The following is a 24,833-nucleotide window of genomic DNA, read 5'->3' as shown; positions in this document are numbered from 1 at the left end:
AAGCTGGGCCCTGAGAAGGAGTTAACCAGGTAAAGGCAGGCGAGGGGGAAGCCTCCCTCCCGGCCCCGCCAACGCTTCCTTCAGTATGTTTGCTAAGGAAACTGGGTTAGGCTTTAGAGAAGGATCAGAGATGAGGATTAACTTTCCCATGACTCCTCCCCTTGGGCAGAATGACCAAGTCAGAGATTTGCCCTGGGAAGGACCCAGGGTCCTTTTGACACTCCTGGAATTTCCCCTGGAATTAGGGACAGGGGAGCCTTAATCTCTCTCACAGGAGGCTAATGACCTACAGATGGGGCACAATAGGGAGGCCCAAATGCTGAGATGCAGAGGATATAGGCCTGAGGACAGTCCTCCAGGCCATCAGGATGCAGTGTCCCATGGTGACACACGCAGCAACACAAACCCTTAGCTAACTGCCTGACTCCAAGGCAATTAGGAGCCGTTCCTCATCCAGATGGCTATTTGCTCTAATAGTTATTGGTTGAAGGAACCAGAGAAACTACCTTTGCACTAGATTCCCAGTCCCATTTCCTGGCTGCCAGCTCTACACAAACTCACTCTCGAAACTGCTGCCGAGTTTCAGGATGGATTTCAGAGGCTGCCACTGCTCGCTTTTTCTTTCTTTTTAAATAAATTTATTTATTTATTTATTTTTGGCTGCGTTGGGTCTTCGTTGCTGCACGCGGGCTTTCTCTAGTTGCCGCAAGCGGGGGCTACTCTTCGTTGCGGTGCGCGGGCTTCTCATTGAGGTGGCTTCTCTTGTTGCAGAGCACGGGCTCTAGGCACGTGGGCTTCAGTAGCTGTGGCACTGCTCTTTTTCCTCCTGACGTGCCCAAACTGGGTGTGTGAAAACCTACTGGTTCAAGCCACCATCTCACCTCAAATCCTCCAGGCTGTTATCCCACTTGAAAAAGACTAGGCAGAGCGGAAAACCAACCCTGGAGGATGGAAGGCAGCAGATTCTACTCTGAGAGTAATGAAGCCCAGCACTCATCAAACACATATAAGCAAGTCTCACACTTTCCATGAGATTTATCTGTATTAGATCATTGAATCCTCCCAGTAGCCCTACGAGGCAGTTTACTTATTACCCCATTTTACAGGTAAGAAGTCGAACCACAGAGAGATCTTGCAGCTGACCCACAGCTACAGTCAGCAAGGAGTGGAGCCTGCACTAAACCCAGGCAGCACGGCTTCTCAGATTCAGCACCTTGAACCTTACATTTTACTGCCTTTAGCTTTGAAATGACAGGAGAAGTTCGTTTTTTTAAAAGTATCTGTGTAGATGCTCAACATCACTAATCATCAGGGAAGGGCAAATCAAAACCACGAGATACCATGTCACACCCATTAGGATGGCTACTATGAAACAAAAACAGACAATACTAAGTGTGTTGGTGAAGGTGTGGAGACATCGGAACCCTTGTGCACTGCTGGTGGGAATGGCAAATGGTGCAGCCACTGTGAAAAACGGCGTAGCAGTCTCTCAAAAAATTAAAAATAGAACTACCATATGATCCAGCAATTCCACTTCTGGGTGCGTACACAAAGGATGTAAAGGCAGGGGCACGAACAGATAGTTTTACACCCATGTTAACAGTGGCATTATTCATGATAATCAAAAGGTGAAAGTGTGTCCGTGAATAAATGAACGGATCAACAAAACATGGTGTAAACATACAATAGAATAGTACTCAGCCTGGAAAAGAAAGGAAATCCTGACACATGCTGCAGCGTGGATGGACCTGGAGGACATTACACTGAGTGAAATAAGCCGGTCACAAAAGGACAAATCCTGTATGACTCCACTCATATGAGGTACCTAGAACAGTGAAATTCGTACGGGAAGAAAGTAGAGTGGTGGTTGCCGGGAGCTGGGGGAGGGGGAATGGGGAGTGAGTGTTTAACCGGGATAGAGTTTACGTTTTGCAAGATGAAAAGAGTTCTGGAGACGGATGCTGGGGATGGCTGCACAGCAATGGGAATGTACTTAATGCCTCTGAACTATACACTTAAAAATGGTTAAAATGATACCTTGTATATTATGTATATTTTACCCAATGAAGAATAAATTTTTTTAAAAGTAAACTAAAACAAGTCTCTACATAATAAACCTCAGAATGTTTATTATTATAATTACAGTAGGGGCTTCCCTGGTGGCGCTGTAGATAAGAATCCGCCTGCCAATGCAGGGGACACAGGTTCGAGTCCTGGTCTGGGAAGATCCCACATGCCGTGGAGTGACTAAGCCCATGAGCCACAATTACTGAGCCTGCACTCTAGAGCCCGCGAGCCACAACTACTGAAGCCCGTGCACCTAGAACCCGTGCTCCGCAACAAGAGAAGCCACCGCAATGAGAAGCCCGCGCACCGCAATGAAGAGTAGCCCCCGCTCGCCACAACTAGAGAAAGCCCGCATGCAGCAACGAAGACCCAACGCAGCCAAAAATAAATAAATAATAAATTTTAAAATATGTATATATATAATTACAGTAGGCATTATCCTGAATAACAGTCTAATTATTTTAAAAATTGGGGCTAACTACATTTCTGAACTTCTGGATCTGAGAGAACACATTAAGTGCGTGGCCTTTCCTTGGTCCGCATGCCAAGCTAAAGAGGTGATTAGCAGGCTTAAACTACTGATTGCTAATCAGAAAGTTTAAAAAAAACAAAAATCATTCTTTGTCAAAGAGAACACGAACAAGGGGCCAATAAGCCCAGGGGTTATACAGTAAAAGCTGGATTATGCAGCGTAACCAGGCCCTTCCATCTTCTCATCGCTGCATTCTTGCCTGTGAACATGTTCTCCCAAAGCCTGGATTTTCATGACGTCATCGGGCTATTGCATTGCACTGATAACACATCATTCAACGTGGTGTGGCCCCTCACAAAAGCGGGGCTGCATCCCTGAATGCAAACGAGGACATTCTGGATCATGAACAATTAGCTCTAAACTGTTCCCGTACACTTGCCTCTCCCTCCCCACACAATCCTGCTTTTCTCTCTCCAGTGAGCAAGGGTACCAGGAAGACAGGAGAACAGGACTCTTTCTGAAAAGGGCTCTGTGCTCACCTTTCCAAATAGCTGACGATCCTAGGAGGGCAGGAGGCAAAGAGGAAAATAGGAGAGGAGGTCCCGGGCGGGGAGTGGGGGGGGGTGCCTGGGTTCAATGCCTGGGAACTGACAGGGAGCACGTGCCCCGTGGGTCATCACAACCTGCCTGCCGGCCCCCCAACCACGGGGCCACATCTCTCATCCTCACCGCCTGAAAGAGCAGGGTCTGTGGGATCTGGCTGCCTGCGGACTCTAGGAAGGAGGCGGGATTCCAGCCACGGCTCCCTGGAGAGCTCAAGAGCTTAACTAATTCTCTAATCAGGACACGTGGACAAAACGCTCTGAGAAATGGTGGAGAGGTGGAGAAATGGTTCGCGATGTTATATCAACAAGCACCAATGACCTCTAGGAGACAACGATGCAGCACTGACAAGCACCCGGGGCCGTGGAGTCACAGAGCCCGCAGTAAAATCCAAGCCGCTCGACAACTTGCTGTGTGACCTTGATAAATTCTCTAGCCTCTCTGGGCCTCAGCTGCCTCCTCTGGAAGGCACAAGTGAAACGGTAAATGCGTGTAAAATTCCTCAGTAAATGACAGCTATCACAACCTCCAGCTTGGGGGAGGGGGTGCTGCAGCATTGAACAAGATTTTTGAACGTTACCATTTTCTGAACGTGAAATTTTGACCAAATGATAACACCGTACTGTCTTCCTCCTGGAAGGGAAGGAGGAAGGGTACTTTGGGGAGATGAGAAGAGAGAGTGGATTCAGAAATGACATCCTTATGAAAAAAATCACGAAAGAAACTCAGTAACGACCTTAAAACCTTATAATCCCTGACGCCCTCATGGAATTTCAGCAAATGTCTGAAGGATTCTGACAGAGCCCACATTTAACACTGGCTGCTCCCTTCTCACCAGCTCAATGCGAGAAGCATTTATTTGCTGAGGGCCTACTGTGCACGGAGCCCTCAGATGCTCTGCCCTGCCACCTATAATTCAGCCAATCCTCTTTCTCTTCAAAGAACCCAGGAAGGTTCCGACCCTACTTCGGACTGAGAGCAGGTGCCCTCACTCTGACTTCATGCGTTAAGAGGTCAGTCTCTCTCCGGGGCTAAGGTCCCCTGTGGTCACAGCAGTCTGGGCTGACCCTAGAGTCTCAACAGGCCAGGCCTTTCCAAAGTCACCTTGTCCCACGACCCCATGTATACACAGATAAGCAAGCAAGATGAGAGGAGGCACCCTGGACTGGTAAAGCAGGTTCGGGGTGCTCAAGTTGTTAAGATTAAGGATATACATTTTTTTTTTTTCAGAGCAAGGTGATGGGCAATATTTTTCAGCTCACAGGCACCTGGCTCTCACTTCACCAACATGATTAAGGCAGCCTGTCCGGGGCTTCTCCTATTTTTGCCTGATTTCTGCTGGGTCAACGTTTACCAGTTTGGCAAATGGCAATTCGGAGCCTCACACAGAAAACAGTGGCAGCAGTCTCTGAGAAACGCTGGGGGAAAGGACTCTTGGGAGTTTCATGGTCCGATGGCTCTATTCTTTGACTCCTCCTGCCTGACAAGGGGAGGGGGGTGTTGAACATTCTAGAGGCCCTGAGTTTGGCGTCAGGCTTGGGGCTGGCAAACCATCCTTGAGCCTTTTTTTCTGCTGGAGTTTTTCCAAAATGTAGATAGAGAGCTAGGCTTCCACTGGGGACGCCTCAGCCCCAAACAGGTGGGCTGTGCCCCAGGCCAGCCAGAGCCCTGGGCTCTCCTTGGGTCCAAAACTTGCCCCCTGGCTCCAAAACTTGACCTAGGAGTTCAGAATGACGGAGAGAAGAATGGGAAGGTGGCAGCTTCCTACTGGGAAGCATCTACTTTTCACTCTCTACTCTGCGGCTTCACCCTTACCTCTCAGCTGCCTTCGCTCATATTCATTTATTAGTTCTAATTAAGCGCAAAACTTTGTGCTGGGCCTGGGGAGGCTCGACAGGATGCGTTACCATTTAGTGGAGAACACAGACAGGAAAAAAATGACGACGATGTGGCAGAGCCGTGTTAGAAGGGTGCACAGTGGGCCCCCTACATGAGCTGGGACGCAGACAGCTAGGCAGGCTCCTGGGAAGAGGTGGCCCTTTAAGTGGGTGTGGCAGCACAGGGAGGCAGTACCAGCAGGCAGGGCAAGGATCCGGTTTATGCAAAGGAAAGAAAGTGCCTTGTGGGTCAGGGGAGGAGAAGTTTTTAAGTTTTCAGGTGTATGAGAATCGGCTGGGTGGCAGGTTAAAAATGCAGATTCTGGGAGGCCCCAATGAGATTCTGATTCAGTAGTTTTTAGGTAGGGCCCCAGGAATCTGTGTTTTACAAGCTCCATGGGGGAGTAAGGCAGGAGGTCGGCGGATCACACTCTGAGAAACCCTGCTTTGAAGGAGTCGGGGAAAGAAAAAAGCCATTTGTGGCTTTGATGGGATATTGATTTTCCTGGAATGTTCCCAAAGGGACTTTGGACGGCTCACTAATGACTCGTTCTTCAGTCATTTTACACAGACACACATACAACATCCAGCAAACTGGAAATGAATGCAGGGAGGGTGACGGGAACCTCGCTCACACAGTCGGGCTGTCACCGTGTTATCTCAGGAATGTGTTGGGGCAAGGTCCACGCTTATGCGGGAATGCTGTTCACAGGTGAACCGGGGCCAGGGAGCAGTGATGGGAAAGCCCTCTGGCATCCAGCCACACCTCCTCACCACCCTCATGCCAGGAAGGCAAGGCGGTCCACAGGGCCTCATACAGACTTTCCCTCCAGCCTGCAGCCGGCTGCCTGCCCCTCCTGCCCCCGGTTCCCCACCCAGGAGCCTGCCCTCTCCTGCCCCAGTGCCACCCCACTCAGGCTGCCCCTGGCTGGGTCCAGGGTTGCGCATGGGGGTCCTGGCTCAGCCGGTCCCAGCCTTGGCCACAGGCACTGTTTCTGCTAGCCCCTCATGGTGGTACTTCTGCCCTGTTCAAAGCTAGTTCCAGGGAGCATGCCCTTTATTTTGCTGGCTCAAGCCTCTGCCTGGGAAGCTTATTGGGGACCCCAGACCTCCTTGTTTTGCTCTTGCCACTGTTCTCTAGGGGCTGGAATCCTGCCTCTGTGATCTCTGCCAGGTGCCCGCCGGGCCACCTCCTCATTCTGTGTTGCAGTTGAGAGACACTGCCCCTGCCACCAAGGGTTCCCATCTTCTGACTGCCCCGTGCACCCCGGAGACCACGTCCTGCCCCCGTGGTGGACTTCTACACAGCCTGCATCCACTCTGACCTCTGGCATCTGACCCCGCTGGTGGGCCTGCTGCAGGCTCAGGAGCCTGTCTTTTCTCAGCAGGTGTGACCCCCCCTTTCAACTGAGCCCTCCCGCACTCCCATCCCTGATCCGGCTTCAATCCCTTATTCCATGTGGGGCTGTGGGAACAGGCTGAGAAGCTCCTTCCCCTCGGCAGTGTTTATACCTGGTTGTAAGAATCCACTGCTTACTGATATTATCTGATCTCCATATCGGAGCTAGTTAGAGGCACAGTCAGCTACAGAACAAAAAAACAAAACAGCGCTACGCAGACATAAGTAGTGTTGACTGGCCAGGGCTACTCAAACATTAACCTGCAAGGACCACTGGGGATCTTGTTAAAATGCAGTTTCTGATTCGGTGGGTTTGAGGTGGAGCCTGAGATTCTGCATTTCTAACAAGCTCCCAGGCGATGCTGATGTGCTGGTCCACAGGCCCCACTTCCAGCAGCGAGAGTCAGGGTCACGGAAATGAATGGGAGCTTGCCACAGGGGATGAGGCCCAAAAGCAGGGCTCAGAATCGAGCATGTGCTCAGCGAGAGTAACCACCAGCTCCCCTAACTGCCGGACATTCAGAACAGTTGACTCTGGAAGTTCTGAGAAAGAATGACCTAGGGATGCCAGCTGCCCACGGCCTCTCCTGAGTGGAGAGCTGCCGTGGTTGGTACATGACCCCTGAGCCCTGTTGTGATTTCTTGTACCAGGTGAATCCAGTTCAAGGCCAGCTCTGTCATCTTTCCAAATCAGCATCTCTCACAAGAATTTGAACTGGGGACACCGGGTTAGCTGTGGCTGCTGAGGCGAAGAGTTACGAGGTCGGCTGGGGCTGTGAAGGTCATAGGGGTCACCTGCAAACTAATGCTGTGATGATGTCATGACTGTTAGCATTCTTAAGTACTTATTCTGAGTATTGCTCTCGGCTATGTGTCCTAAAGAAGAGAATCCAGGCTATAATTCTCACAATAACCCCTCAAAGTGAATGGCGGTCTAATAGCGTGAGCTCTGGAGCCAGAGAGCCTGAGTTTGAATCTTGGCTTTGCCACTTTCTAGCTGTGTGACCTTGGGCAAATTACTTAGCCTCTCTGTGCCTCCACTTCCGCAGCTATAAATGAGGATAGTAACAGTACCTCCCTCAGAAAGTTAGTGTGACAGTTAATTGAGCTAATAAATATAAAACACTTAGAGCAGGGCTTGGCACCCAATAAAATCTTGGCTATTATTACTCTTCGTCTTATTTGTATAGAGTGAGGAAACTGAGGCTCACAGAGATTAAGTAGCTTGCCCAGGGTCACATAGCAAGTTCAACGCAGAGCTAATTCATAACATGGTTTACGAATGTATGAACAAATTTTAGATTTGTTGTAGTCTGTCTGTAGGTTTCAGAGGTAGCAGAAACCGTGACATGAGCGGGCAGACAGGAGGGAACAGAGGGACGTACGTGGAGACCGCTGTTCTTCATGGCCTCCAGCTGCAGCTCCTGCCATCCCGGCAGTGGGGGCCGCTATACCCATCCTTAGATTCCTGTGAACTCTCTAACCTCACAGCAGCCTCTCTTTTCTAGAGCCATGTCATGTGGGCCTCTGTTGCTTTTGACCAGAACAGGCCTGGCTTAAAGTAGATACCCTCCAGCCAGAGCGGCGCGGGAGATGACAGATGAGGGAAGGTCTCGTGGAGCAAGTGGTACCCCGTGTGGCCAGTGAGGGAGGCGGGGCGTCAACGTACACAGATGAGCAAAGCTGTTGGTTTGAGACCCGGACTGGATTCAGTTTCAGATCTGTGGTAGTTTGCAGTGCTCGCCTGGACACAGAAGTGATGTCCAGCTGGGAACTGGAAATAAGCACTTGAGGTTTCAGTGCAGAGCAGGTGGTCGAAGGCCTGGCGACACAGGCCACCACTAGGAAGAAGACTGCATAATGCCTTACTCTCCTGGATAAGAATGACCGCCAGGAAAGGAGGAGAGCTGGCAATACAGTCAGACACTACAGGGAGGTCAAGGAAGATGCCGCCGCAGGTCTCCTGGTGACACTCCTGGAACTTTGCTCAGAGAACAGGGGTGGGAGGAGGAGGATGGAGGGTAAGGCAGGAATGGGGGTGGTGTGTGGGGTGGTGGGTATGGAACCCCTCTGTGTCCCTCAGAGAAAGGGGCATGGGGTAGGACTGAAGGCTTACTCTTGGGGAGAGAGCACCTGAGCACACTCTAGAAACCCATGGATGCCTAAAGAAAGGAAGAGATGTTTTTGAGGTGAGGACCAATAAATAAGTAGGTCAGGTTGTGGAAGAGGCTGAAGGGATTCTAGTCCTGGTCGAGTCTCTAGAATGATTTGCACTTTGAAGCAAGTCTATTCCTTGATCAGTACTTCTCAAACCTAGGATGGTATCAAAATCACTCAGTGGTTCTTTTTACAAAGGAGTCTGGGTTTCACATAATCCAGAAATTCTGATTATGTTGACCAGAGCCAGGCCTTGGAATCTGCATTTGAGTAACTCTCTTAGGAAATTCAGATGCATGTGGTTGACCAATCATGCTGCCTTGGGGAAAGAACGGAGCTCCTTGGCCAAAGTTAAGAAAAAAACACTGCTGGGACTTCCCTGTTGGCACAGTGGTTAAGAATCCGCCTGCCAATGCAAGGAACACGGGTTTGAGCCCTGGTCCGGGAAGATCCCACATGCTGCGGAGCAACTAAGCCCGTGTGCCACAACTACTGAGCCTGCGCGCCTAGAGCCTGTGCTCTGCAACAAGAGAAGCCATTGCAATGAGAAGCCCGTGCACTGCAATGAAGAGTAGTCCCTGCTCGCCGCAGCTAGAGAAAGCCCGGGCACGCAGCAACCAAGACCCAATGAAGCCAAAAATAAATAAATAAATTTATTATTAAAAAAAGAAAGAAAAAGCACTGCTTCCCAGTGTTCATAGCAGCGCTATTTACAATTGCCAAGGTATGGCAACCTAAGTATCCATCAACAGAGGAATGGATAAAGAAAATATGGTCTACATGTACAATGGAATACTACTCAGCCATAAAAAAGAATGAAATTTTGCCATTTGCAGCAACATGGATGGACTTGGAAGGCATTTTGCTAAATGAAGTATGTCAGACAGAGAAATACAAATGCTGTATGATATCACTTATATGTGGAATCAAAAAAATACATCAAACCAGGGAATAAAACAGAAGGAAGCAGACTCCGACATAGAGAACAAACTACAGGTTACCAGTGGGGAGAGGGAAGGGGAAAGGCACAATATAGAGGTAGGGGATAAAAAAAAAAGGGGGGTTATTATGAGATTGTATAAAATCACGTGTGTGAAACTTCTGAAAATTGTGAAGCACTACAGAAGTCTTTCATTCAAAAAAAAAAAAGCTAAAAAAAAGAAAATACACTACTTGCTGCCTCTACAGTGAATGCCAGGATCTCCTGACTTGAATTAAGAAAATCTGGTTGAAGAGGTAGGGCAGTGATCACTATAGATGGATCCTACTTAAAGGTAAAAGCAAACAGTTTTTCTGACTACAGAACTTTTAAATTCTATAGCTGGATCTTTGGTGTCATTTACAAGACCTATTATTTTCTAATACAGCATCCTCTTTATTTTCTTAATCTGTAAGTATTTTGTTCATGTTCTTATTATGTGTCCGTAAGCTCTATGAGGAATGATGTCTGCCTTTGGTCACTGCTGAACCCTCTTCTTACCACAGTTCCCACCAGGAACCAAACACACAAAGGTAATGGCATTCTTTGTTTTCGATTCTACCCGACACACAACAGAAGTGGCAGGTAATTTGTGCACGGCTAGAGCCACTTCAGATCTGAGATGACCCAATTTACTTCTAGTGAACCCAGACAAACATCCTGAAGGATGTGCCACTGGGCAAAGCAAGAATGCTGCAGTCCAAGCCCACATGCCATTCAGACACCAAAGCGTCCGAAGGGAATTTGATTCCTGCTAAGTCTTTCATGCCAAAGTAACAAGAGATGGGGCTACTTTGAGCACAACAGTCTATAAGGAGGGTGAAACAAAGATGCTGATCACCACCAGGACAGGGGAATGTGGTCTAGGAAAGTGATCCTTGGAGGAATTTTGAAAAACTGACTGTACTCAGAAAAAGAGCTCACTCACTATGCTCCCTGAGAGAGGGACATCTCCGAAAATAGGAGCAGAGCAAACAGAAAGGTCTAGCTATCCAGACAGACCCTGAGCAACTGAGCGAAGCTGCTACTCAAGGAATCACAGTAGTGAAAGGAGCTGTGGTCTGAATTACCAGAACAAATTCAGTATTGCTCTCCTTGACAGCCTAGCCTGGCCTGGCCTTCAGGGTGCATTGTGGCGGCAGAGAAAGTGGCATCCTAGTTCTGCCACTTATTAGCTGTGCCATCACTGGCAAGTTCTCAACTGCCTGAGCCTCAGTTTCCCCAGCAGCAGAATGGAGATGGTAACGGTTCTCACCTCACAGGGCTGCTAAGAGAATTAAATTGGAAAATGCACTCAAAGCACTCAGCTCAGATCTTTGCACTATCTAGAGTCTCAGCAAGTGTTGGCTATGATGAGTTCTTATCCACCGGCCACGATCTACATGGTGACAACATCTGCATTCCCCACTCCCTTGGAGTCTCGAGGACTCAGACGTGTGCATGAAATCCAGACCGAGATCTGCTGGGGACAGACAGCAGCTGCCCAACCCCCAGACCTACAACTCCAAAGTAGCTTAGACCAATTTATTTAAAAGCATTACTCCTGCAATGCGGGTTGAAAGATTTTCACATTAAGGCAAAGATGAGCCCAAATCAATTTGATACTTAACGCATCAGGAAAGGAATAGCAAGACAGATCTAGAAGAGGGTAAATTACCAAACTGCAAGGTGCCTGACATCCCTCAAATATCTCCTTCTCCACCCCCCCGGCCCATAGCTATTTTTTAATACTTCCTGAATCATCTTCAGTTTTCCATGTGGAACTGTGTAACTCTTAAATTTTAAAGCCCTTTACAAGGTACTTTAGCATAATCTCATTCAAACTCTACAAGCATTTTGAGGAAGGGAGGTACTTACATACAGTCGTGGTTCTCCAATGTGGCTGTATTCCAGAGTCAACTGGGGAGATTCTAGAAATCCCATGCCCAGGCCATACCCCAGACCAATGAAACCAGATTCTCTGGGAGTGGGGCGGGCATGGGTATTTTTAGCACTCCCCCTCTGCTAAGTCCGATGTGCAACGGAACTTGAGAATCACTGACTGATCCTATTGTCCCTGAGATCCAGACACAGACTCCTATACTCCATTGTGGAAAGGAGACCAAGGGTCGTTATTCCCCCCTTCATACAGCAATGAAGACTAGGGCTCAGGAAGGCCAAGAGACTTGCTGCTATGAGGAAGGGCCAGAAACAGAATCCAAAACTCCCAACTGGGGAGCAGCCATTTCCTGGCTTGGTGCAGTCCTACTGTGTGCCAGCCACTGAGCTGCCTATTAACAAGAATGGAGAGGATGCGGGTAGTCACGCTGTCCTACTACAGCATAAGGTGCCATGGAGCCCAGGCGAGGGAGAAGGGGAAGGCCTTTTTACACTTCATTTGTGAGCTGAATCTTGATGCAAAGATGTTAAGTGATGGTGAGGCCTGGTGAAAGAAGTGCAGAGGTCCCGCTTGGACAATAAGGGTTTGGGGATTGATCATAAAATGTTCTCAAGCCGAAGAAGACCATTTCAACAGGCTGCATCAACCTGTGCTTGGAAGGCTCTTCAAACCTGGTCAGTTTTTGCCTGCGACCACTCACAAAATACCTTACGTCATTCTAGCTGCAAACATTTGGCCAGTAGTTCCCAGACTTGAGGGGGCAGCAGAGTCACCTGGGATGCTCCTTAAAAGACAGCTCTCAAGGCTCCACCCCCCATAGTAGGTCTGAGGTGGGACAGGAGAGTCCGCAGGTCTAACAACTTCCCAGGTGAAGCCGATGTCCTCGTTTGGGACCACATTTTGAGAACCACTCAGGCCTGGTGACCAGTTAGGGGGCTGAAGAAACACCCAGGGTCCTCCACCTGTGGCCAGCAAATATTTGTTTTATATCAGCGGTGGAAATAAACCACTCAGGCTGGTTTGAAATTTTTTGAGCTATTAAGATACCACTTAATAGTCCCATCTAGCAAAAGTTGTCTGGGAAGATGTGTATCTGCTTAAGTATGATCCATTTTTCCAGAGAAATGAGAAGAAAGAGGTTTATGTCCGAAAAAATTCTGGTGCTCAAAATATATGAACTGAGCAGAAACTACAGAACGATAGATGAAGCTATCAAGGAGGCCTTAATCTCTGTCGTTAGAACTGTCCAGACAGTGGAACTTAAATATAATTAGAGACCTCGAATTTCATTGTGGCTTACAAGGTAGCTTCTAATTTATTCCCATTTTGCCAGTGAAGAAACTGAGGCTCAGGAGGCTTTAAGTAGCTTAAACAAGGTCAGAGAACTAGCCAGTGACAAGGCTAAGGATGTACAATCCAAGTCACGGTCAAGGGGAACAAGGCCTCCCTAGAGGGAGGGCCTCTAAGAGGCCTTGCCTCTTCTCCACACCTCACCTGCACTTCTTAGACTCGAAGTAAGACTGGGTTAGGGGTGAAGGAGCCCAGCACCCCTTCCTCTGAAGAGCGGACTCGGCACAGGTCTCCTGGCTCAGCATCAGGGAGAAACAGGGAAGACCCGTGGCCCTCTGTTCCTCTCTGTGACCATGGATACATAACTCCACACATTCTAATGTAAGGAGAATTTCCTTCTGGCTTCTGGGATCTGCTCAGACCTCCTGCTTCCCCGTCCTCTATTTTACAATGCGGGAGCAAACCCGACTGGATTTTGCCACCAGTCAGGCTCTGGGTCAGCAAAAGAACTGGAATAAAATTGCTCATAGCAATCATGGCGAGGCAGTTAAACAGTGCTTGCCCCTAAAGCCACTTCCTTTAGCTTGCTTAGCATAAGAGGGAGGGCCAAGTTACCTCACCTGCCTTCTTCAGTTCCCTGTCTGTCAAACAGCGATGAAAGGGTTCCCCCCGACTCCCCTACCCAACCCTAACCCCCAATCCTCCCACGTTATTGCGAGGATTCAATAAATCAACTGTTAGCGGTCTGCAAAGCAACAGGGCACAAACCAGCAGCATCAATGCGCTGGAAACACCAACTTCCAAGCCCCACGGCAGCCCTACTGACACAAACTGGGTGTGTGGGTGGGAGTGAGGGGGTGGGACCGGGCTTAACAAATCCTCCACGTGATTCTGATGCTTCCCCAAGATTGAGAATCACTGCTCTAGAATGTAAGCTCCATGCGGACAGGATTTTTGATGGTTTAATCACTGCCAAATCCCCAGTGCTGGAACAATGCCTGGCATATTACAGACACTCTATTCGTTTACGGGCAGTCAATAAATATTTCTAAGTTGAGTCCAGATGAAACAGGAGAGGAAATAAACCAAGGTTCAGAGAGCCTGGCATTTCTATTTGCATAGTTTGATGACTGTCTCTCACTAATTTGTAGTAAATGTTACGAGTTGGAGACTGTCTTATGTCACTCTTGCATTCCCAGCACTTAGACCGGTGCCCAGCTCATCCTAACAGGCTCTGGGTAACACCCTAGGGAAGGCGCAAAGGTCTCTCAGATCCAAAGCCCAAGTTCACACAGCAACTACCAACAGGTGTCCTAGCCAGGGCCATCCCTCCAGCTTCCTAAGATGGGTCAAAGAATTCTAGCAAATACCAAGCCCCCAGTCAGAATGTAATTTATCTGTTTAACTGTTTGCCCATCTCCCTTGCCCGAGGGTACACCCCATTGTAGCAGGGACTTTGCTCTGATCCTTGGTTAGGGCAACGGAGCCTGAAGCCCAGTAGGCAACTCAATAAATACCTGCTGAATAAATGGCCAACCCCTGGCTGGGTGGGACGTGATAAACACCAATGCCCTTCTGCACCACCTCCACGCTAAAATCAGCAGGTTCTCAAACAGCTCTCCAACAGGGCACAGGGAAGAACGAGTGAAGGGCCAGGATATCAGAGCAGTTACCAATGAATTCCAGAGACCTCCAGTTCCACAGCAGCCGTTTTCACTCAGTCATGACCACTGCAAGTCATTATCCTTGCTTCACACACTGCCCTGGTGCCAGCTCCCTGGCAAGAGTCACTTTACTTCAGAAATTCCGAACAAGGGCTTGCCTCTGATAAGACTAGGAGGAAAAGAATTTATTGGTTTATTTACACAATGAGTGCCCCAAGGTGGTTTGCAAACTCTGATGTCAACGCGGCTCAGGTGAGCCCTGCTTCAGCAGGAAAAAACTTGAGTTGGCAAGGAAGGGACGATGGTTCTCGTTTCTCTACCAAGGCAAAGAAGGGTAAACTAGCCTAACTAGTCACAGCTCCCATTTGAAAGCCTGGTGTGTACCAGGCACTGGGTAAGACCCACCATGTCTGAGGTCCTTTCATCTCCCCACAACCCTCGGGGGTAGGTAGGTCCTACGCTTACCTGTGTTTTACACAGTAGAGAAGGGACTTGTTCAAGGTGACTTACTATATGTAAATGACAGAGACAGGACTTGCCTTGGTGTCCTCTGGAGATCGTTATGAAGGCCTTATCTACTTCAGGGAACAGTGTGGTACGTCAAACCAAAGTTCAGCTGGAACCACACAAACATTTTCCTCCACAGTGAGCAAGGTATATATGCTGATAGATGTGTTGTTTATTTCTCTGTAGTTACAAAGGTCCCTTTTCCTTTGCTCCCTTCCCCTCTTCCCTTCCTCTCTCCAAATTCACTGAAAAAGGCTGCAGTGGTGCAAAGAGTAAGGCTTTGAAATCAGACGGACCTAGATTCAGATTCCAACTCTGCCCCTTTCTACCTCTATGACCTTGAGTTTGTCACTTGGCCATTCTTAACCTCAGTTTCCTCATCTGCAAAATGCCAGAAAAATACCACGAGCAACAAACTGTGTTTGGCCCATGCCAGCTACTGGATAAAGATGACTAAATATAACTATTAGCATCATGATCACCAGAGGCCAGTATGGTTCTCACTGTTAGTGATACAAATGCACGTGTAAGAAATTCCTGGACTACACAACGCCATGCTCAGAGAGACCTAACTATCCAAGAAAAGCCACGACAGATGCAGGATTGGAAGGCTGTCCCAGGGTCATCTCATCCTAGCAGCCACCTGATGCCTGGATCTTGATACTTTATCCTTCCAAGTCAGGTATCAGTCAGTGGATCCTAAGGGCATCCCAGAGACAAATCAAACAAGTAACCGCCACTGGGCGGGGAGGAAGCCAGCGTGGGGACAGCCCGGCTGCCACCAAACCAAGCCCGGCAACAGCAGGCAGCCGGCTGGGGAAAGTCAGCAGCTGCGGTTGGCCTGGTGTCCTGGCTGCCAGAGTGATGAATGGAGCAGGGGAAGAAAAAAGCCAACAAAGGTGTCCCTAATCTTGATGCAGCTTCATTTTTTTTTTTTTTCTGGCCGACCATTGAACGAGAACTTAAGCCTCGGTCCTTTTTCTTTGGCAGACATTTGAAACTGAAAGATCCCATTTCTCTCCAATGGTGAGATGTCATGGGTAGAAGCACTGAAGAGGCAATGGGGGTGGAGGTAACCCACTGCACTTGTCCTTTGCTTCCTTTCTCCCTGCTCTCTCTACGCCACTCCCTCTCCACTGTCTAGCATCTTTATAGAATGTTCTACGTTCCCCCCACACAACAGTGAACGCCCCCCTTTATTTTGGCAGGAGCTTTTCTATTCAGGAGCCGGAGGTTTAATGGCCCGTTGGTGAAGGTTAAATAACAAAACGCCACTGTATCCAGTTTCTGAGTGTTCTCTTCTTTTATCTCACTCTGAAACAGGGATTCAGGGCAGCCGAGAAGCTTGTCAGTAGCAGTAACTAGAGCCTCTACCTGTTCCACCTAAAGGTGTGTGGCCCACTGGCCCCTCAGTGCTGGGAGAGGCACGGCATGCATTTCTCACCCAGACTCAGCCCGGATTCAGCCCTCAGCCCTGTCCAAGTGGAAGTACTAGGAGATGCTACCCAGGCCATTTCTCCAAGAGGAGTGGGTTTCTCTTATCCAGGCCCTCTCGTTGAGCCAGGGGCAGATCCCCATAGCCTGGAGGCAGACGTGGCTGGAGACACTCAGCAGACAGCTGACTGCAGTGAAGTTGGCACCCCCTGCAAATGCTGCCAAAACCTGACTGAGGGGCTTCCCTGGTGGCGCAGTGGTGCAGGGGACACGGGTTCGTGCCCCGGTCCGGGAGGATCCCACATGCCGCGGAGCGGCTAGGCCCGTGAGCCATGGCCTCTGAGCCTGTGCGTCCGGAGTCTGTGCTCTGCAACGGGAGAGGCCGCGGCAGTGAGAGGCCCGCGTACCGCAAAAAAAAAAAAAAAAAAAACACCTGACTGAGGCTTCCTGCATCCAGAGGGTTCTGCAGCAGCATGCCGGCCACCTTCCAACTCCCATTTATTCTAGCCTCGTCTCTCCTTATGTGCACCTGAGCTTGGCGTTCCAACCTTCCCAGTAACCAAGGCAACCTGATTCGCTTCTCTTCAAAAGGGCAGTGTTGCACAGCTCCCAGGGATCCCAGGGGAGTGGGGAATCAGGTCAGTTTGGCGAGGCCAAAACCGGGAGGGGTGGTGACAGGGAGGCGCTGCCTTGGCTACTAAGTCCCTGGCCTTTGGGAGCATTTACCCGAGAGACTTGGGAACGACTTTGAACTCTCTCCACACACCGCATCCTTCAGAGTTTCTCTGCCTCCTTCTCTGTTCTTTCCCTCCCTCCCTCCCAGAGCTCTGGTCAGCTGGCTACTCCCGGAAGGTAGACTTTGTGCTCGATAGTCTCCTAAGCTGCCATGTGGATCTCACTGGCTTCTCTGATTAAGCCTCCTTGGCAATATCTTTCCCGGAGATCCACAGCAGGCTCGCCTCATTTTAGGAGTAAATGGTAACTTTCCAGCCCAGCTTGTCAACAGGGCATCTGGAGCCCTGAAATTGGCAATAGCTAATTCGAGTGTGGACTCAGGAGTTCAACCAGCTGGGCCTCAATCCTGGGTGCATCACCTACTGGTGGTGACCTTGAGCAAATATAAATTCTTAACCTTTCTAAATCGCTGTTTCCTTATCTGAGGATGGAGAAAATAACAGTACTTACCTTATATGGTTGGCAAAAGGGTTAAAGGAGATCATAATATAAAACACTTGGTGAGCAGCACAGAATACATATTAGACTTAGCATTTATTATTATTTTATTCATTTGTGGGTTCCAATGCCTCTTATTTCTTCCTGTTAGCTAGACTAGTGCTTTTTAACCTTATTTCTTTCTTAATGAATGATGTAAGATATTCCCGTGCATTGCAGACTCCCATGAAATGTGTAGATCATAAATTCAAGCCTTGGAAGGAGAAGAAAAGCCCTCTAATAATTGTAAAGGCCGAAGCTAAAGGTATTAGTGGATCATTAAAAGCAGAAGCATGGAGAATAGAGGCTTTGGGTAAATTCCCTGGCAGGCTGGTTATAATTCCCACTTAAGAAAGCTTGCCAGAATGTAAATTGGTGGAAAGTGACATTAGTCCGACAATAACCTTAAATCTATTTAAATTGATTATAAAAACAGTAATGCACTTGCAATTGCTGGTACTTTAACTGGTCGACATATAACACATTCCTATGACAGGACTCAGAAATGAGTGCAATGCTATGAAAGAAACTTGCTGGTCTGCATAGTCAAAAAGGATTACAAAGAATAAACCACAAGCATAAAATATTCTCAAATTATTACCATGGATGAGAAGAAACTGGGTCTGATTTTTAGGGGAAAGTTTACATAAAAGAAAGAAGAAAGGAGACCTCTACTAGAGACTCAAGGTTGACATTTGCTGTGTGACCTTGGGCAAGTCACCAGTCTCTGAGTCTGTTTCATCAGTGAAATGAGAGGGCTGGATTACATGAACAGAAAGGTCCATCCCAGCTACAAACTGCTACAAAGCTGGATGGAGACTCAGTCTCCATTTGACTTAAGTATTTCCTAAGTACTTCCTAGTAAAAGCCAAAAGGCTTGGCATTCCCAAGTGTCTCCTGTATGTTAGGTTCTGTGCTAGCTGCCCTACGTGATTTAACTTATTTCATGCTCATAATGGCCCTTGACAGCTTATGCGCTTCACCCCATCCTAGAGAAGACAAAATCAAGGCTCAGAGAGAATATGTAACTTGCCAAGGTCACTCAGGCAGCAAGCAGCCGATCCAAGATGCCAGGATTCAAAGACTCAACCTCTTTCCATTTTCTACACCACTCACTGGATAACCATGGCCTGGACACACCAGAAATGGCAGCAGGTAACTGAAATCATGCCTGTCCTGGCTCTATTTCCCAAGGCCAAATTCCTTAGGCAGCGGAGCAGAGGTCTTAATTCAGCAATGGATTCCAGGCAGCTGAGTGGTTAGAAATTTGGGTTCTGGAGTCGGCATGCCTGGCATTCCCATCTCAGCTCCTCAGAAGCTGAGTGGCTTTCCCCAAACTTAGCCCCCCTGAGCCTCGGGTTTCTCAGGCAGATAACCTATTCCCAGGGTTGTTAGGGGGATTAAAAGAAGTTATCCGTGTAAAGCTCTCAGCAGACTACCTGAATATAGTAAATGCTCAATCATTATGTCCTACCTAGCTAAACAGGAGGGCAGTGATGAGCAGTTTTTAAGTTAATCTCTGGCAGGGGTTATGAACCCGGGGTCTACAAACGCCCTGAAATTATGTGCCAAAAGCCATGTTCGTGCTTTTCTTCAGGAAACAGCCTTAACCTTTGTCAGATTCTTATAAAGGTCTGTGACCAGAAGGAGATTAAGATCTTTTGCCTGCTGTAGACCCAACATCTTATACTACGAATCATTCCTGAAATAACAGCGTTGGCAAAAATTCCTCCTCAAATCATGAGAGAAGTTGCTGGGTTCTCTCAACATGGCCTCCCAGACACGTGGGCCTCTAGCACTGATCACACAGCCCCAGAAACTGTGCCCACAGAGCTCCCAGGTGGTTCCTAGAAGAAGGTCAGAAGACAAACCCCCCAATGAGCAGGAATCAGGCTTCAGGAACCTTCCCGGGCAGGGCCAGTTCCAACAATCCATTCTTCCTCGGAGAACAATCAGTGTGTTTGTTGTTGCATACCTCTAAGTTAAATATACCCGGAATGCTGGCTCTTTGCTGGAAGCTCCCAGAAGCACCCGGGGTTACTCTGCTAAAGGCACGCTGCTCCACGGCCCGATCTGCAGCACCTGACTCCCCACAGACCTGTCACCTTCTCAGACCAGCCTTGCGTCGGGAGGAGCCCGTGGTGCCGTTGGAGCCTTTGGCCCAGTAGGCAGGGCCCGAGCTGCCCACTGGCCCCTCTCCGGTTGTTGGGACAACCGTCCTCAGGAATTTCGGCCTCCCAGTCTTCCCCTGGGTGAGAAGGGGAGAGAGCTGGCAACCCCCCGGTGAAAGGGGAAGCTGAAAACTGGATTCCCTACCCCCAGCAGCCTCCAAGCCGGACAGCACACAAAACAGCTCAGGCCCAGAGAGAGGAACGTGCCAGGACATTCTTCAGGGTTGGTAACCCGAGACACTATTCTGTTTTCTGCGGCTAAGAAATCACTTTTCTGACTGAAGGACCATTTGACTTACTTCTTTTAAATTCAGGGGAATGGACAGGTGTATCTCCTTGATTCAGATAAGGAAAAAAACCAAGACAAATGGGCGCGCGTGCACGCACACAAGGAGCAGAATCTTTTTTTTTTTTTAATTTTTTTATGTGATATTTTGTTTCATAGCATTAACCAGCTGCAGAGAGGTAACTGCCTTGGCAGAATTTGTCTCCCCTAACCTCACCACCCCAAAGAAGCCTGGCGCTTTTCAGCCTTGTTAAATGTTCTCCTCCTCCTTTCAGCCCCCTCACCCTCCTGCCTTACCGCCCCCCTCCCAATTCTGCCCTGGAGTCAGGAGGGAGAAGGCGAGGCCAAGCCCGAATCAGCGAAATCCTATCTGAGCACTGGCAGGGGGCTTAGAGACATCTCATCAACCTTCTTCTCTCAGCAAAGGAACACTTGCACCTCAGAGAGGTCAAGCGATTTGCCTGAGGCCACACAGGTAGGATGAGAAGGCAAAACTCCCTTCTGGGGTGTGCAGGAGGGAATTCCAGGGAGTCAGAAGTGGATACCCTCTGCTCAGCTCGTTCCCCAAACTTTCCAAGTTGGCTCACCACAACAGTGAGCTCAGAGCCCCTCAGCGCCCCAAGCTCAGGGGCCCTACCCCGGGCCGGTGCAGGTGGGATGCCCAGGAGATATCAGTACAAAGATGCAGCATTCAAACCAGTGGCCTACAAGGCGGAGAAAGCGAGCAGCTCCATGAAGTGCCAATATGTTTTTAATGCCTGCCTATCTGCCTAAAAACACAGGCTGCACAGCCCTGTTGCTGGAGCCGTGGACAGGCCCCAGGAGTGAACTCAAGTATAATGGCACTGTTGTTTTTCCCCTCCACTGTATTTTTAAAGGTTCCCTAGTATTGAGGGCAATAGATATTACTAGTTTCCCCTTTATGAAAGTGGCTAAAAAAATTCAAATTGGGTTGATTTAAAGTCAAATATTAAGTAAGCAATAACACAGGTGGATCTAGCAAAAAACGTGGTCCACATAATACTAAAATTTGGGAAATTATGCTCTAGTCAAGTCAGTATCCCACAGAAGCTATACTGTTTGCCCTCTTCCAAGAGTAAAAAATGACCGTTGTTTAAGAAGCTTTCTACAGCTGTGTTATCCTCTCAGCACCCCAGAGAAGTTCCTAGATGCGTGACCTGGGACGAGTTAGCAGTGTCCTCGACATTCAACTGCTCACAGCACACTGGACTTGGTAGCTGCTGGGACCTAAAAAACGGGAGGACACAGAAACTTGAACTTGTGCCTGTATTAGGAAAGGACAAGGGACTGTCCAGTTCACCAACACAGCAACAGAGTCCCTGGGGCAACTGACCCTGAGGGGGGCATGGGGAACGAAAGTGAGTAGGACCACAAGTGTGGAGGTTAGAACTTCAGAGCCGGTAAAGAACTCGGCATAAGGCAGAGGGGTGGAAAGATCAAAACACAAGCAAATCGCACCTCCAGGCCTCAAAGTTTGTCTCACGTTTGAAAGTGGGAGTTGGGCCTTGATCTTCTATGTCCCTTCCAACTTTGAAGAGTTCCACTGTTGGGCTTCTCTGGTGGCACAATGGTTAAGAATCCGCCTGCCAATACAGGGGACAAGGGTTCGAGCCCTGGTCGGAGAAGATCCTACAAGCCACGGAGCAACTAAGCCTGTGAGCCACAACTACTGAGCCTGCGCTCTAGAGCCCACGAGCTACAAGTACTGAGCCTGCGCACCACAACTACTGAAGCCCGCCCGCCTAGAGCCCGTGCTCTGCAACAAGGGAGACCACCGCGATGAGAAGCCCACACGCACCGCAACCAAGAGTAGCCCCCGCGCTCGCCAACTAGAGAAAGCCCGCGCGCAGCAACAAATACCCAACGCAGCCAAAAATAAAATCAGTTAAATAAATAAATTTTTTTAAAAAAGAGTTCCACTATTACTCCTTCCCTTCCAAGCAAATCATTTGTCTGACAAATAGGGAAACTGAGGCTCAGAGGTAAAAGCAGCTTGCCCCCGGGACGCTCTCCAGCGTTAAAAATTTCTCTTCCGGATTAAATTGATGAGACTTTCAGCATGGTACTGAACGCAGAGGAGGCACCCAGTAAATGTTGAATGAATGAACCAAAGTGCTCACAGAAACCACGAGGAATCTCAGCTCACATTTTCTTTCTGCTCTTTCTCAACCTTCACCTCGCTACACACCCCATCCTGGACTTCTGGAACCTCCATCCCAACCCCACGGGATGAAGGGTCCAAACAATTCACCTCCATTGCTTTACAGGCACCTGACACCCAAGGTCACAGCGACCAGGTGAAAATTCCACATTCCTGAGGCACTCTGACCACAGAGGTGACAGCAAAGCACAACAAAGCGGTCCCAGAGGGTGGTCCTCCCCTCCCCCCAGGATATTCATGGGGAGGGGGTGCGTGTCTGCAAAGAAATGCCAAGCGGTCAAAACCAGGAGAAAGTCTGGAAGCTAAGAGCCACACACTCCACCTGCCTCAGCAAAAACAAATCCGCTGCTCCAGCCGGCCTGGTGCCCACCAAGGTCAGGACGCGCTGGTGCAGGGCTGAGGAGCCGCGGTCCCCAGAGGAAAGGAGGGAGGAGAAAGAGGGAAGGGCAGGGCTTTGCGGAGGCCTCTCACCTCCATCTACATCCTAACAGCTTCCAAGTTGCCGTGAGATTCCTGAAGAACGGTCTCCCCGATCAGACCTCCCCCGCTCCTTCCTTTCCTTCCCTCTCTCGGCCTCCAGGCCCCCCAGACTGCTCCCGTGCTCCTCTCAGAGCCGCGGAGACACCTGTCAAAAACCACACTCCAGGCTGCCTTCCCCTGCACGCACGCAGTGTCCTTCCTCCAGCGGTCTCCCACTGAGTCCTGGGTGCCTGCCACCCGCTCCAAACCAGATGCTTCCCCATCCCCCCTCCTCCCCCACCCCGTGGTGGGGAAAGCCTTCCCGGGAAGCCCCAGCAGCACTCGGCTAGGTTGCTCCCCCAGCCCCCGCCCGACCCAACTAAGGGGAAGCGGGGGGCGGGGGGCGGGGCTAGAGCTTAAGGTCAAAACTCCGGGCAGGTGCCGGCTGGGGCCTGAGTCCTCATCAGAGGAAGGCGGTGGCGGCAGCCTGGGCCAACTCACTTGGCCGTCCCCTCCTCCCGGCAGCCCACCCGGGCGGGAGCGGCGGTCCAGAAGGGGATGAAGGTGGAGCGTGTGGGGTGCGGGACACCGAAGAGGCTCGCCGAGCTCCTCGGCATCCCCTGTACAATCCGGGCTGGTGGCCCGTGGGGCAGGAGGGGGCCTCTCGGGGTCCTACCTGTCCCGCGGGTCGATCCAGCTGGTGGTGCGGCTCGTGTGGTCTATGTAGTAGACCTTGCCGTCGAAGTCGTGCGCCTCCTCCCAGCCGTCCGGCAGGGGCAGCTCCGGCCGGGGCATCTTCCCGAGCGCGGCCCGCGCTCCCCCATGCAGCTCCCGGCCGCCGCGGGGACCCCCGGCTCAACGGCTCCGGCCGACTCTTTTCGGCTCGGGCGGCCGCCGAGGCACCATGATCTGGGGAGTGGCGCCCGCGGACTGGGGGCCTTAGTGAGGGCCGGCCGGGGTGGCGGCGCTGTCCATGCGGCCCTGCGGCCCCGGCCCGGCGCCGCGCGCTCCTCCCGCCGCCGGCCCTCTCACGCTGCCATGTGCGTCCGCAGCGGCGCGGTGCGGGCCCGGGTGCGCGCCCCGCCGGCGTGGCAGAGCGAGCCGAGCGCAGCTGCCGCCTGCCCTCCTCCGCGGCGCGCGGCGCCCTGCAGCCTCCACGCCGCCGCCCGCCGCCGCCTCTTCCTCCCCCCAGCCGGGTGCTGTCCCTCCTCTCAGCTCCGCTGTTCAGCGATCGCTCGGCTTGCGACTTCTGCCTCCGCCAGGTGCGGCTCGGGCGGTGCAGGTAACCGCGCTGCCCCGGAAACGGGAGGCGGAGCACCGGGCGCCAGGGTTCCCGCGTCCCCTCCCTGCGCCCAGCGCAGCGAGGGCGGGTCCTAGGGCCCGAGACGCGCCCCCTCGTGGGACAGTCCCAACCTCCGGCTGCTCCTGCCGGAGGAATGGGAGCCCGCCCCTTACCTGGGTCCCTGACCCAGACTGGCGCCCCGGGAGGCTAGAGCAAGACCCGCTCTCCCTCTGCTTCCCAACGCTCCTGGCTCTCTCCACCCCGAGTGTCCAGGCTCTTGCACAGGTGGCACCAAATCTTACAACTCCCCGCTTCTCTCATGTAGAATCAGGAGTCAGGCAAGAAGTGGTTAAATGGAAACATTCTTGCAAATCGGGGAACGTAAGTTTTCCAGGATCTCTGATCCCTTCCCCCAACACACACACCATCTGTCTCCCTCTTATTCTATTCTTCTCCCCACGTTGTTTCACCCATCCCCCCACCCCTCGTATTTGCAAATGTAGCTGGCTTTTCCCCGGGACCGTAAAATTAGGAGTGCTATCAATCTACCCCACCCACCCCTCGACCCCGGAGGACTTCCAAGGGGTGTCAGGGAAGCACTCTAAAAGTAATAGTAATGACATTGTTGTTGTTCATTAAATTGAATACTTAACCTGTCCCAGGCAGCTTCACCTGCGTTCTCCTCTGCGATACTATTTGATATGTTATAGCTGTGGGGGAAGGGGGTTACGAAAAAGAAGAAAGCAAGCAAAGCAAAATTCCATGTTGAAAAACAATGAAAAGAAAATTTTAAAATCAATATTGCTTGAGAAATTAAAAATTTGTAATTACTTAATTACAGTTGAGTTAAGGATCAACTGGCTGTCTATGTCTTCTGACTGTGTCTTTAACCATTTTTTGCCCTGGATATATA

The 24,833-nt window shown here is 50.3% G+C and overlaps 1 protein-coding gene across 5 annotated transcripts in view; it reads right to left on the bottom strand.

Annotated features, from left to right (window-relative positions):
• Window positions 1-23,827, bottom strand: part of WWC1 (WW and C2 domain containing 1) — a 153,583-nt gene extending 129,756 nt beyond the window's left edge. For all 5 annotated transcript variants that reach the window (XR_008615684.1, XM_055079574.1, XM_055079579.1 and 2 more), the window contains exon 1: window positions 23,315-23,827. Coding sequence is in view for 4 of the 5 variants with exons in the window: in XM_055079574.1 (XP_054935549.1) it covers window positions 23,315-23,433 (119 nt within the window). In the remaining variant the exon portion in view is untranslated. The remainder of the gene's footprint in view (window positions 1-23,314) is intronic.
• Window positions 23,828-24,833: the final 1,006 nt, after the last annotated feature.

Source organism: Physeter macrocephalus, chromosome 2 (genome assembly GCF_002837175.3).
Source record: "Physeter macrocephalus isolate SW-GA chromosome 2, ASM283717v5, whole genome shotgun sequence".
Lineage (NCBI taxonomy): Eukaryota > Metazoa > Chordata > Mammalia > Artiodactyla > Physeteridae > Physeter > Physeter macrocephalus.
Note: the sequence above shows the minus strand (reverse complement) of the source record. Positions and strands in the feature narration are given on the sequence as shown.